At 44.4% G+C, this 12281-nt stretch overlaps 1 protein-coding gene across 3 annotated transcripts in view; it reads left to right on the forward strand.

The window, feature by feature from the left end:
* The window catches only part of wdr33 (WD repeat domain 33), a 141319-nt gene that overhangs the window by 119267 nt on the left and 9771 nt on the right, over nt 1–12281 (forward strand). For all 3 annotated transcript variants that reach the window (XM_038816089.1, XM_038816090.1, XM_038816091.1), the window contains 2 exons: nt 3070–3166; nt 5521–5995. In XM_038816089.1, coding sequence (XP_038672017.1) covers nt 3070–3166; nt 5521–5995 — 572 coding nt within the window. The remainder of the gene's footprint in view (nt 1–3069; nt 3167–5520; nt 5996–12281) is intronic.

Below are 12281 nucleotides of genomic sequence, written 5' to 3' on the forward strand. Positions count from 1 at the left end.
GCCCTCGAGATTGATAGGATTAATTCATTATGTTTTCTCTTAATAGTTCATGGGATGTGGGCACTGCTGGCAAGGTCAGCATTTATTGCCCAACCTAAATGCCCTTGAGAAGGTTTCATCCACATATTTTCTGCATAGCGGAAGGAACTTCAGTGATGGTATTTCTCAACGCTGATCAGGCCATGGTGCATTCAGTGAAATTACCTCCTCGTTATCTATACTTTCCAGCATTTTAAAGACCTGAACCATATCCAAACTCAAATCTTTGAATGAAGACTATTTAAATTCTTGTCAGCCAGAGGTGCAAGTCCCAGAGTAATTGTGGTCATTCCTGTCTTCTGCATTACATTAATATACTTTCAAAAGATTCAGTCAATGACCTCACCATCGAAATGCATCTTGATTCAAGAATGGGCTTTTAGTTAACAGCTTCCTGTTGACACTCCAGTGCAATACTGACAGGTCCCAGAGTGATTCCTGCCAGCTTATCATTATTTTGCCAATTAACACTGAGACTTCTAGCAGTGTAAGGTATGGACAGAGTTTTAGCTGTGTATGGTGTGGGGGAGAGTTCTAGCTGTGTACGGTGTGGGGAAGAGTTCTAGCTGTGTAAGGTGTGGGGAAGAGTTCTAGCTGTGTAAGGTGTGGGGCAGAGTTCTAGCTGTGTAAGGTGTGGGGAAGAGTTCTAGCTGTGTAAGGTGTGGGGCAGAGTTCTAGCTGTGTACGGTGTGGGGAAGAGTTCTAGCTGTGTAAGGTGTGGGGGAGAGTTCTAGCTGTGTACGGTGTGGGGGAGAGTTCTAGCTGTGTACGGTGTGGGGCAGAGTTCTAGCTGTGTAAGGTGTGGACAGCGTTCTAGCTGTGTACAGTGTGGGGAGAGTTCTAGCTTGGTATGGTGTGGCGAGAGTGTTCTAGCTGCGTACGGTGTGAGGGAGAGTTCTAGCTGTGTACGGTGTGGGGAGAGTGTTCTAGCTGTGTACGGTGTGGGGAGAGTGTTCTAGCTGCGTACGGTGTGAGGGAGAGTTCTAGCTGTGTACGGTGTGGGGAGAGTGTTCTAGCTGTGTACGGCGTGGGGGAGAGTTCTAGCTGTGTACGGCGTGGGGGAGAGTTCTAGCTGTGTAAGGCGTGGGGAAGAGTTCTAGCTGTGTAAGGTGTGGGGAAGAGTTCTAGCTGTGTACGGTGTGGGGAAGAGTTCTAGCTGTGTAAGGTGTGGGGGAGAGTTCTAGCTGTGTACGGTGTGGGGGAGAGTTCTAGCTGTGTACGGTGTGGGGCAGAGTTCTAGCTGTGTACGGTGTGGGGAAGAGTTCTAGCTGTGTAAGGTGTGGGGGAGAGTTTTAGCTGTGTACGGCGTGGGGGAGAGTTCTAGCTGTGTAAGGCGTGGGGAAGAGTTCTAGCTGTGTAAGGTGTGGGGAAGAGTTCTAGCTGTGTACGGTGTGGGGAAGAGTTCTAGCTGTGTAAGGTGTGGGGGAGAGTTCTAGCTGTGTACGGTGTGGGGGAGAGTTCTAGCTGTGTACGGTGTGGGGCAGAGTTCTAGCTGTGTAAGGTGTGGACAGCGTTCTAGCTGTGTACAGTGTGGGGAGAGTTCTAGCTTGGTATGGTGTGGCGAGAGTGTTCTAGCTGCGTACGGTGTGAGGGAGAGTTCTAGCTGTGTACGGTGTGGGGAGAGTGTTCTAGCTGTGTAAGGCGTGGGGGAGAGTTCTAGCTGTGTACGGCGTGGGGGAGAGTTCTAGCTGCGTACGGTGTGAGGGAGAGTTCTAGCTGTGTACGGTGTGGGGAGAGTGTTCTAGCTGTGTACGGTGTGGAGAGAGTGTTCTAGCTGTGTACGGTGTGGAGAGAGTGTTCTAGCCATGTATGGTGCGGTGAGAGTGTTCTAGCTGCGTACGGTGTGAGGGAGAGTTCTAGCTGTGTACGGTGTGGGGAGAGTGTTCTAGCTGTGTACGGTGTGGAGAGAGTGTTCTAGCTGTGCACGGTGTGGAGAGAGTGTTCTAGCCATGTATGGTGCGGTGAGAGTGTTCTAGCTGTGTACGGTGTGGGGGAGAGTTCTAGCTGCATACGGTGTGGGGGAGAGTTCTAGCTGCATACGGTGTGGGGGAGAGTTCTAGCTGCATACGGTGTGGAGAGAGTGTTCTAGCTGCATACGGTGTGGGGAGAGTGTTCTAGCTGTGTACGGTGTGGAGAGAGTGTTCTAGCTGTGTACGGTGTGGGGGAGAGTTCTAGTTGCGTACGGTGTGGTGAGAGTTCTAGCTGTGTACGGTGTAGTAACGTCTCGAAAGGATGGAGCATAATCATGATCCTGCTATTTGAAAATGATTAGAAAACATACCTGATTATTGCTGATATTGGTGGGAATATTTTGATATGACTAATGAGATCCAGTGATTCATTTAGGAACTCACTGAAAGTAGCGATAAGCCCAGCAATTGGGGAAAACCTCCTTCAGATGCACTCAATTAAAATGACCTTTCTGTCATCACTTACTACCACTGGTTAATTGGAACATGTTGGATTGGAATCATGAAAGAACTACAGTGCAATATTCCAGCCTCTCCATCCTTGGCTCTTTCCATTCCTTATGCCGTTCCAGATTTCAGTTTGGATTTCACATCCTCAAGACTCACCGTTTCGACTTCTCCTTCAGTCAGCTTCTCTAGATTGTCACCCACTTCCTACTCAATGTCTGAATCTCCCTCTCTTCCGCTGCTGCCATTCAGCACAATGTTCATTGGGGTGCTGTGATCCTATAGTAACTGAAGTTGTTGAGTTATACTTCTACAGTTATGTAATCCCCTCATACCAGTCTCAGTAACACATTCTGTTCAGTTCCTTATATGCAACAGGACTCCTATTCAGAAAAACATTCAAAAGACAATTAAACTGATGTTGAATAACCTCGACAGATTAGATTTAACAAAACAAAATAAGGAGCAAAATAAAGTTTTGTAATGTCAGCTTTATTTTCTTGGTTGTGCAGCATTTGACTGATTTCTGCCCAGTTGGGTTGTGAAACTGCAATGTTTTTTTTTAATTGGGTGTGTGCCTTATGTTTGACTCGTTGCTTTTTTCTTCCAAAAGGCTCCAAACCAAGTGCCACCATTGATGATGGTGCCACAGGGTCCGGTTCGATTACCTGCTTCCAATCAGGGACCTCCAGGCCCTGGGCCGAGCAAAGGTGAGAAGATCAGCAGTACGCATATTCATTCAGCAGATGCATTAAGGGTTGGGCGTCTTTTCAGGTCTCACACTATCACACTGCCTTGTTGAACTTTTCCTGGGCGTAAATGTTATTAAGGGTTAAATGAGCAAAAAGGTTCATTGTTTTTCTGCAGCTACCTTGTGCAGTAATGTTCAACATTTTATGAAAGGGAAGAAGCAACAGTGATTCCTGCGTGCGGGATACTCCCATATTTGGTGGAAGAATTATATGTTAACAAACTTCAGTCCGGACTACAAAGTGCACATTATGAATAAGATGCTATTGACCCTGCAGCAGTTTTAAATGAAATTGTGTTTTGGAAACATTACAATCCATTGTTTAATTGCACTGTCAGAATATATGGCTCCAGTTTTGAGAAGATTTAAGGTGATTGGTCAACACACCAACTTTTGTTGGTTGATTCTTGAAGCTTTTCCCCAGTGTGGAAGATTCAATTACCGGGGGTACAGGTTCAAGGTGAGAGGGGGAAAGTTTAGGGGGATGTGCGGTGAACCTTTTTCATGCAGAGGTGGTGGGTGCCTGGAACGCGCTGCCAGTGAAGGTGGTGGAGGCAGGCACGACAGCAGGATGCATCATGAACGGTGGGGAATGGAGGGATGCAGATTGAGCAATAAGTAGTAGGTCACAATAAGGAATCTGGATCGGTGCAGGCTTGGTGGGCCGAAGGGACTGTGCTGTAATTTTCTTTGTTGAACAGCAGCTAATATTTGGGTGGTCAATATATCTACAGGTCATACTCACAAATCTCAGTTGGTCATCTGTTTTGGCCAGGCAACCAGCAAAGTGCACCATTGCAGAAGAGGCAAGAGCTTTCTCAAACCAGTTGAACCTGCTGGGGTTTCACCTCCTGTTGGCAGACACCTGGCTTGATTGAACTGTAAAGGTTCACAATCCCAATTTAAGTGGTCTTGGACTTTTGAATGGACCTATCCACAAAAAGTTTGGAAAGCTAAGGAAAGATGTGATTTTAAAAAGACAAGTGGGATGCTTTGTCATTCAAGTTCCTTCCCACGGACAGGGGCAATTTATGCAACATATTGTGAATGAAGCATTGTCTAGGTTATACCATATTCATCTTTTGCTCATTAAGTAAGTGTCGCAAAGGTTGACCTAACGTTTGTTCTTGAAATAGTCTCTCACATTCAGTTTCTAGGACTTTGTAACACAGGACTACTTCAAATGCAGCTGCAAAGCCCTTAATTGGAAAAAAATAATTGGATACTCCAAATTTATTTTTTAAAAAGTTTACATCATTATCATACCTAATAAAGGCATCCACATAGTGCTGGAAAGGAGCTCTCAGTGATCGGTGAGCTTCAGTAAAACATATTTATCTTTCATTGCAAGACCTCAAAGCGATGCTGGGAGTCATTCGGTAAAAAAACACATCATCAGATGTAATGCTTGCATGCATCTAGAACATATGTCATCAGAGTTTTGCAAATAATCCATTTGAAGATTTGCAGATGAATCCATTCCGAGGTTTGTGAGTTTACAGAATCAAGAGGGCTGTGGATTGGTATACAGAAGTTTGCAGAGCCACTGAACCGCTGTGGTTCAGTGGGTAGCACTTTTGTCTCCGAGTCGGTAGGTTCTAGGTTCATATCTCACTCCAAAGACTCGTGTGCAAAGTGTAAGTTGGCACTGCAATACTGAGAACGTGCTGCACTGTTGGGGGCCAATCAGTTGATAAAAATGAGAAGGAGAGTACACCCTGGTGTCCCGGCGAATATGTATCCACCAACTAACATCCGTAAAATAGGTCATCTGTCCATTATCATGTTACTATTTTTGGGAGCTTCCTGTGCACATATTGGCTGTTGCATTATATACATGATAACAGGGATTACACTTCAAAAAGTACTTGAACATCTGCAAAGTATTTTGTGACATCCTGAGTTGTTAAAGGTACAAATACAGGTTTTTTGGTTTTGTTGGATAACAAAGCACAGTTCCTTCCCATTCACTCATTTCTCGTTCCTTTTCACTCATTTCTTGTCCCTATAGCTGTCTATAGGAAATCAAATATTTCAGTGACTGAGTGAAGTATGAGAAATAAAACTCTTAATAATGTTCAGAACAGTTTATTTAGTGTTCCATATATGATTTCAGGGACCTCAGCTCTTGCTATTATATTAATCTTTGACTTGTGAATGGGTCATCGGTGTTTAGATGCACTTTTGGCTGGACAATCAATCTGCCCAGTTAAATACCACCCTGCATGAGGAGAATGGCCCTCTCGTTTTTGTACACATATACTTCATCTGTTTGCATTAATTAATAGTTTCAAATTGGTTTTGTCTTTACAGGTGAATCTCATGGTCCTCCAAACCATCACATGGGCCATCCACAGGAAATGAGGCGCGATCAGAGTGCAGAGCGGGACCCTGAACGGGGACCTCCTTACAGGGGTTCCCACGATTGGGGTGATCCTCGGGAAAACAGGGGGTCCGCAGAGAGACGAGGCCCACCCCAAGACTACCACGATCGTTTTGAAGGACCGGACCAGTATCATGAAGATTACCGGAAGGATGAGCGATACAGCCACAGATCGCGGGAGTTTGAGAACCGCATGGGTCCGCCACCTCTTGATGAGGGTTGGAGACGGGGGCCTGGTCCTCAGCGGGATTTTCCTCCTGATCAGGAGTACAGGGACTTTGGGGATCCTGAGCACAGGGGCCCAAGCCGGGGTCCACCCCAAGGTTGGGATGGAAGGAAACCATTAGATGAACGATTCATGAGGGAGCCAGACGATGTGCGTTTTCGTGGGCGGAGGGATGACAGGTGAGAGTAAATTCTGAGTAGTTACTGAGTGGAGAACCCTCTTATGTGTAGCCCTATACAATCAAAAGCATTTTGACATTTTATTCACAAATGTATATTCAGGTGGATTTTAAACGAGATGCAATCTGATCTTACACTCATGCGATTGATTAGTATTGGTGAAACATTCCTTCAGCTGGAAGTACAATTTATTGGGCTTTGCAGTGCAAACAAGTCACAACAGACAGTCGAAATATGGTGACTATGAAGGAAGGTCGAAGAACTAGTGTGTTTGTTGAAAGATAATTGAATCAAACAATTAATAGGGATTTGAATGTCGCCACATGGGAATATTAGACATATCCTTTACAGTGGCCCAGATTTTGCAGTCAGCAGCAAGGTGGGAGTGTTCACCACAGACCTCAAAACAACCAATCAATTTTAAGTATTCACAAACACAGCAAACCAAGAAGTAAAAAGCACTTAAAATCCTTCACTTTTAATTTATATTTTCGGATAGTGGAATGAATGTATAACTAGAATTTAAATAGACTTGTGAACAATAACATTGTTTTTTTTATATATGGAAGTTTTTATTGTTGTGGAGAAAATTGACATTCAACAAATATAAAATTAGCTTCTCAGGGCAGGAAAGATGTTGAAGTTAGCGCGTCACTGAAACACCAGTAACATCTCAATCAACAAAGCTTTTTCAAAGATCCAAAAGTGAATGAATGAAAATTCTTGCCAAACCATGATTACAAGGAGGATTGCACTTTGTGAGAATGTTTTCACACCTAATGATGGAACGTTCTGTACACTGACACACTGCAACTTCTGAATTTCTGCATTATTCTGTGCATTTCCAATCTCCCAAAGTTGCTGTCAGTTTTCAGTGAAGAATGATGGCGGAAGCTGACATTTTCACCATCATTAATACAGCAAAGAAGGACTGTAAATAATTCCAGTCAGCGTGAATGGAGCCAGACATTTGTAGCACATACAGAGGCTGGTAAAGAATATGTTAAGCAGAAACTGGAAGGTTCCTAGGCCTCATGGCACACATCTGGAATAAGGTACCCGAGGAATGAAAAGAAGAAATTAATGATATCTTGACATTACTCAGCGCTCCATAAATACTCCAGTAGACAAGGGCTGGAAGGTTGCCAATCTAGTCCTAAATAATCAAAAAAGGAATAAAGTACAAATTGGCAATTACAAGCCAGCTAACTTAAAAACCCATATTGGAAAAAATTGGGGGCATTGTGTTTAATAAACAGCTGTCAGCAAGGTGTTATGGATTGTGCCATATATATCTCTGTGCATTCCTTGAGCTATTGTTCTCGTATACCCAGTGATCCCTTCGAGTGCAGTTTACTTATATTTTCAAAACAACGTTCGAAAAGTTCCTTATACGAGTCTCGCAAAGTTGGTCACGTTGTCTAGATGATATGAACTGATTTGGCAATAGAAGATGGTGATAATTGGGAGATGCCCTGCTTGGGAATTGAGAGGAGTAGAATCGGATCAGCTGTCTCACAGACTAGTCAAGCAGCAGCCTGACATAGTCATACTCGGAATTATACCTTACAGATAACGTTCCAGACACTGTCATCACAAGCAGAGGGGGGTGGCACAGTGGTATGCAGGAGGCAGGAAATTGCCTGGGTGTCCTCACCAACTCTGGACTCCACGATAGCCCATGGCACCAGGCCAAACATGGGCAAGGAAATCTGCTGATTATCACGTACCATTTCCCCCGCCCCACTCAGCTGATGAACCACTTGGAGAAAGCACTGACGCACTTCAACGTCCATCACCCAGAGGGGCGCAGTAGCAGCATCACTGAAAGCTGGCCTGATCCGAAAGGACATAGCTGCTAAATGGGTCTGCCACAGGTGTTGAGTAAACCAACAAGAGGGAAACCATACTTGACCTCATCTTCACTAACCTGCCCGCCGCAGATACATCTGTCCACAACAGTATCGGTAGGAGTGGCCACAGCACAAACCTTTTTGGGACAAAGTTGCATCTTTACATTGAGGATTCAGTCCATCGTGTTGTGTGGCACTATCACCTTGCAAAATGAGATAGAATTCAAACAGCTAGCAACTGAAGACTGGGCATCCATGAGGCGCTGTGGGCCATCAAAAACAGCAGAATTGTACTCGACCACAATTTTTAATCTGATGTTCCGGAATATTATATGCCATTATCATCAAACCAGGGAATCGACCCTGGTTCTGCAGGAGAGCATGCCAGGAGCTACACGAGGCATACCAAAAAATAAGGTGTCAACCTGGTGAAGCTACAGCACAGGATATCTTGTGTGCCAAACAACGTGAGCAGCAAGTAATAGACAGAGCTAAGAAATTCCACAACCGATGGATCAGATCTAAGCTATACAGTCCTACCACATCCAGCTGTGAATGGTGGTGGACAATTAATCAACTCACTAGAGGAGCCTCCACAAATATCCCCATTCCCAAAGCTGGAGGAGCCCAGCACATCAAGACAAGGTTGACGCATTTGCAACATTCTTCAACCAGAAGTGCTGAATGCATGATCCATCTCCGGCTCCTCCGAGAGTGTCCACCACCCTTTCCACAAACATTCAAACCTGCACTACCAACGAATAGTGGAAATATGCACTGCAGGAACTCAACAAGGTTCCTTAGGCAGCACCTTTCAAACCAACAACCAGGACCATCTAGAAGGACAAGGACAGCAGATACCTGGGAACACCACCACCTGGAGGATCCCCTCCAAGTCACTCACCATTCTGACTGGGAAATATATCATTCCTTCATTGTCGCTGGCTCAAAATCCTGGAATTCGCTCCCTAACAGCACTGTGGGTGTACCTACACCTCAGGGACTGCAGCGCTTCAAGAAGGCAGCTCACCACCACGTTCTCAAGGGGAACTAAAGATGGCACTAAATGCTGGCCTAGCCATTGACGCCCAGATCCCTTGGATTAATTTTTTTTTAAACTGTGTGACGGCCTGAAGAGAGAATCTGCCAAGAGATAGCCCGGTTCACCCTTTACTTGAGCTAATTAGCTTTCATCCCTCCAGTCCTCCAGATCAATTTTAAAAAGAAGCAATGAGTCTTAAAATTGCATTTGTAGATTTGAACAGGGTTCTGACCAGTGCGGGAATGAATTTGGGCAGAGATGTTGAGATCAGCTGTGCCCATCTCAAGGCAGACGGGAGCCAGATTTTGATCAGTTTGAAGATTCCGAAGTGTTTTTTTGTGTAGATTTGAAAATCGGGTTTTAAATATCACCCAATTGTAATGTCCTTGGAACCACTCTGCCTGGAAATTGGCAACAATCCATCAAGCACTGCTGCTAGCAGTATATCAGGTCCATGGACCCAGAGCTGGCCCCATTTATTCAAGACAATTTGGAAATGCAAAGTTGCAATTCAAGCTCTGTCCAGACATTTTGCTTTTTCACAGAAGGCTCCCTATAGTCCCTTCCAGGGATAGCTTACCCTGACGAACAATGAACTCTTTTATGGCGATTGGATCGTACCTTACATTGTTTCAGCAGACTAGCATCGGCCATGCCAGACACTTTTGGTAACAGAATAAACTGAAAACAGGTTTATGGACAGACGCAGCGGGATAAACACCTTGAATCAATTCAAAATCAACCCACAAAGCTTAGGCAGACAAATCAGCCAGACAGAGTCTTTCAAAATGCATTTCCCATCCTTGAGATTAAAATGCTTTTCAGAAAGAACAGCAGAAATTCGTCGGGGAACAGACTGAATTGATGTTTTAGGAATCAATGACAGAGATTTGTTCTGTTTCCCAAGGCTCTGCAACCACCAGGCCCAGCTTTGAAGGTCAGTCCATAAGACTAGGATTTTCCGCTTAAACAGTGTCGACAATCTTCATAATCAACAAGCTCAGAAGCATGAAGATGCCGTCCTGTGGCCTCAGATGTGTGCAGCTTATGTTTGAGCTGTTTTCCAATCAACTCTTTATAGACAAACGGCTTGCTTGACTGGATTTGCAGCAATTATTTATATTGATGCATTCACTCATGATTAATTTTACCATCAAAATGCTTACATTAAGGATACTTTTCCTTTTCAGGAATATCAAAGCTGTGACCTGTAGGCGACAGATAACTCCTGCACCCTGACAAACCAATCGGGCAACTCTGTCATATTGTACTTATTGTCCTTGTTTGCTTGTTTTGGCTTTGTGAGCTTGAAAATTTGGACAGTTGGGTTGCCTCGTTGAAGAATGAATTCTACACCAAAGCAATGAGATCTTGGAGTTCTGATGTCAAATTTATCCACTAACTCCGTGTTGATGTGTGTTTTTGTACTACGTCAAGTTTTCCCAAACTAAGGGCAGTACAAATTGTAAATGTTATATAGAAGTGTGGCTTGACTTTTGGAATAGAAACGTAGAAAATAGGTGCAGGGGGAGGCCATTCGGCCCTTCGAGCCTGCACCACCATTCAATATGATCAAAGCTAATCTTGCAAATTCAGTATCCCACTCCCGCTTTCTCTCCATATCCATTGATCCCGATAACCGGCCAGGCCACGTCTAGTTCCCTTTTGAATATATCCAACTGGCCTCAACAGCTTCTATGGTGGAGAATTCCATAAGTTCACAACTCTCTTGGAGAAGACGTTTTTCCTCATCTCAGGCCTGAATGGCTTAACCCCTTATTCTTAGGCTGTGACCCCCTAATTCGCGACGCCCCCAACATCGGGAGTATTCTTCCCTCATTCGGCCTTCCCAGTCCAAGCAGGATTTTATATGTTTCTGAGATCTCCCCTCATTCTTCTAAACTCCAGTGAGTAAGAGTCCAGCCGATCCAGTCTTTCGTCATATATCAGTCCTGCCATCCGGTGAATTAGTCTGGTGAATCTTCGCTGGACGCCCTCACTAGCAAGAATGTCTTTCCTCAAACTGAGAGACCTAAACTGCACGCAATACTCAAGGTGTGGCCTCACCAAGGCCCTGTATAACTGCAGCAAGACATCCTAACTCCTGTACTCAAATCCTCTCGCTATGAAGGCCAGCATGCCATTAGCTTTCTTCATCGCCTGCTGTACATGCATGCCAACCTTCAGCGACTGTTCCACCATGACACCCAGATCTCTTCCCCTTTTCCGAAACTGCCACCATTCAGATAATAATCTGCCTTCCTGTTTTTGCCACCAAAGTGGATAACCTCACATTTACCCACATTATATTGTATTTGCCCACTCAGGCAGTCTGTCCAAGTCACCTGCAGCCTCTGTGCATCCTCTTCACAGCACACATTGCCACCTGGCTTCGTGTCATCTGCAAATTTGGAGATGTTGCATGTATTTCCTTTGTCCAAATATTAATGTATATTGTGAACAGTTGGGGCCCCAGCACTGAACCCTGCGGTACCCCACTAGTCACTGCATGCCACTCTGAAAAGGCCCACTCTGCTTCCTGCCTGCCAACCAATTCTCTATCCACGTCAATACATTACCCCCAATACCATGAGCTTTAATTTTGCTCACTAATCTCTTGTGTGGGACCTTGTCAAAAGCCTTTTGAAAGTCCAGACACACAACATCTACTGGTTCGCCCTTGTCCACTCTACTGGTCACATCCTCAAAAAAAGTCCAGAAGATTTGACAAACCTGATTTCCCTTTAGTGATTGCATGCTGACTTGGACCAATCCTGTCCTCATTTTCCAAATGCTGTTATTTCATCCTTAATAATTGACTCCAGCATTTTCCCCACCACCAATGTCAGGCTAACTGATCTATAATTCCTTGTTTTCTCTCCCTCGTTTTTTAAAAAGTGGTGCTACATTAGCTACCCTCCAATCATTAGAACTCTTCCAGACTCTATAGAATGTTGGAAAATGATCACCAATGCGTCCACTGTTTCTTGGGCCACTTCATTAAGTACTCTGAGATGCAGAGCATCAGGCCCTGGGGACATATCAGTTTTTAATCCCATCAATTTCCCCAATACAATTTCCTGATGAATAAAGATTTTCTTCAGTTCCCCCTTCATGTTAGACCCTCTGTCCCCTAGTATTTCAGGAAGGTTATTTATATCCTCCTTCGTGAAGACAGATCCAAAGTAATTGTTCAACTGGTGTGCCATCTCTTTGCCTATTATAAATTCCTCCGATTCTAACTAAGGGACCTACATTTATCTTCACCAGTCTTTTTCTCTTCACATATCTATAGAAGCTTCTGCAGTCAGTTCTTATGTTTTCTGCAAGCTTACTCTCTTATTCTAATTTGTCTTTCCAAATTAAACCCTTGTCCTCTGCTGAATTTAAA

This window comes from Scyliorhinus canicula, chromosome 13, assembly GCF_902713615.1.
Source record: "Scyliorhinus canicula chromosome 13, sScyCan1.1, whole genome shotgun sequence".
NCBI classification, from domain to species: Eukaryota; Metazoa; Chordata; class Chondrichthyes; order Carcharhiniformes; family Scyliorhinidae; genus Scyliorhinus; species Scyliorhinus canicula.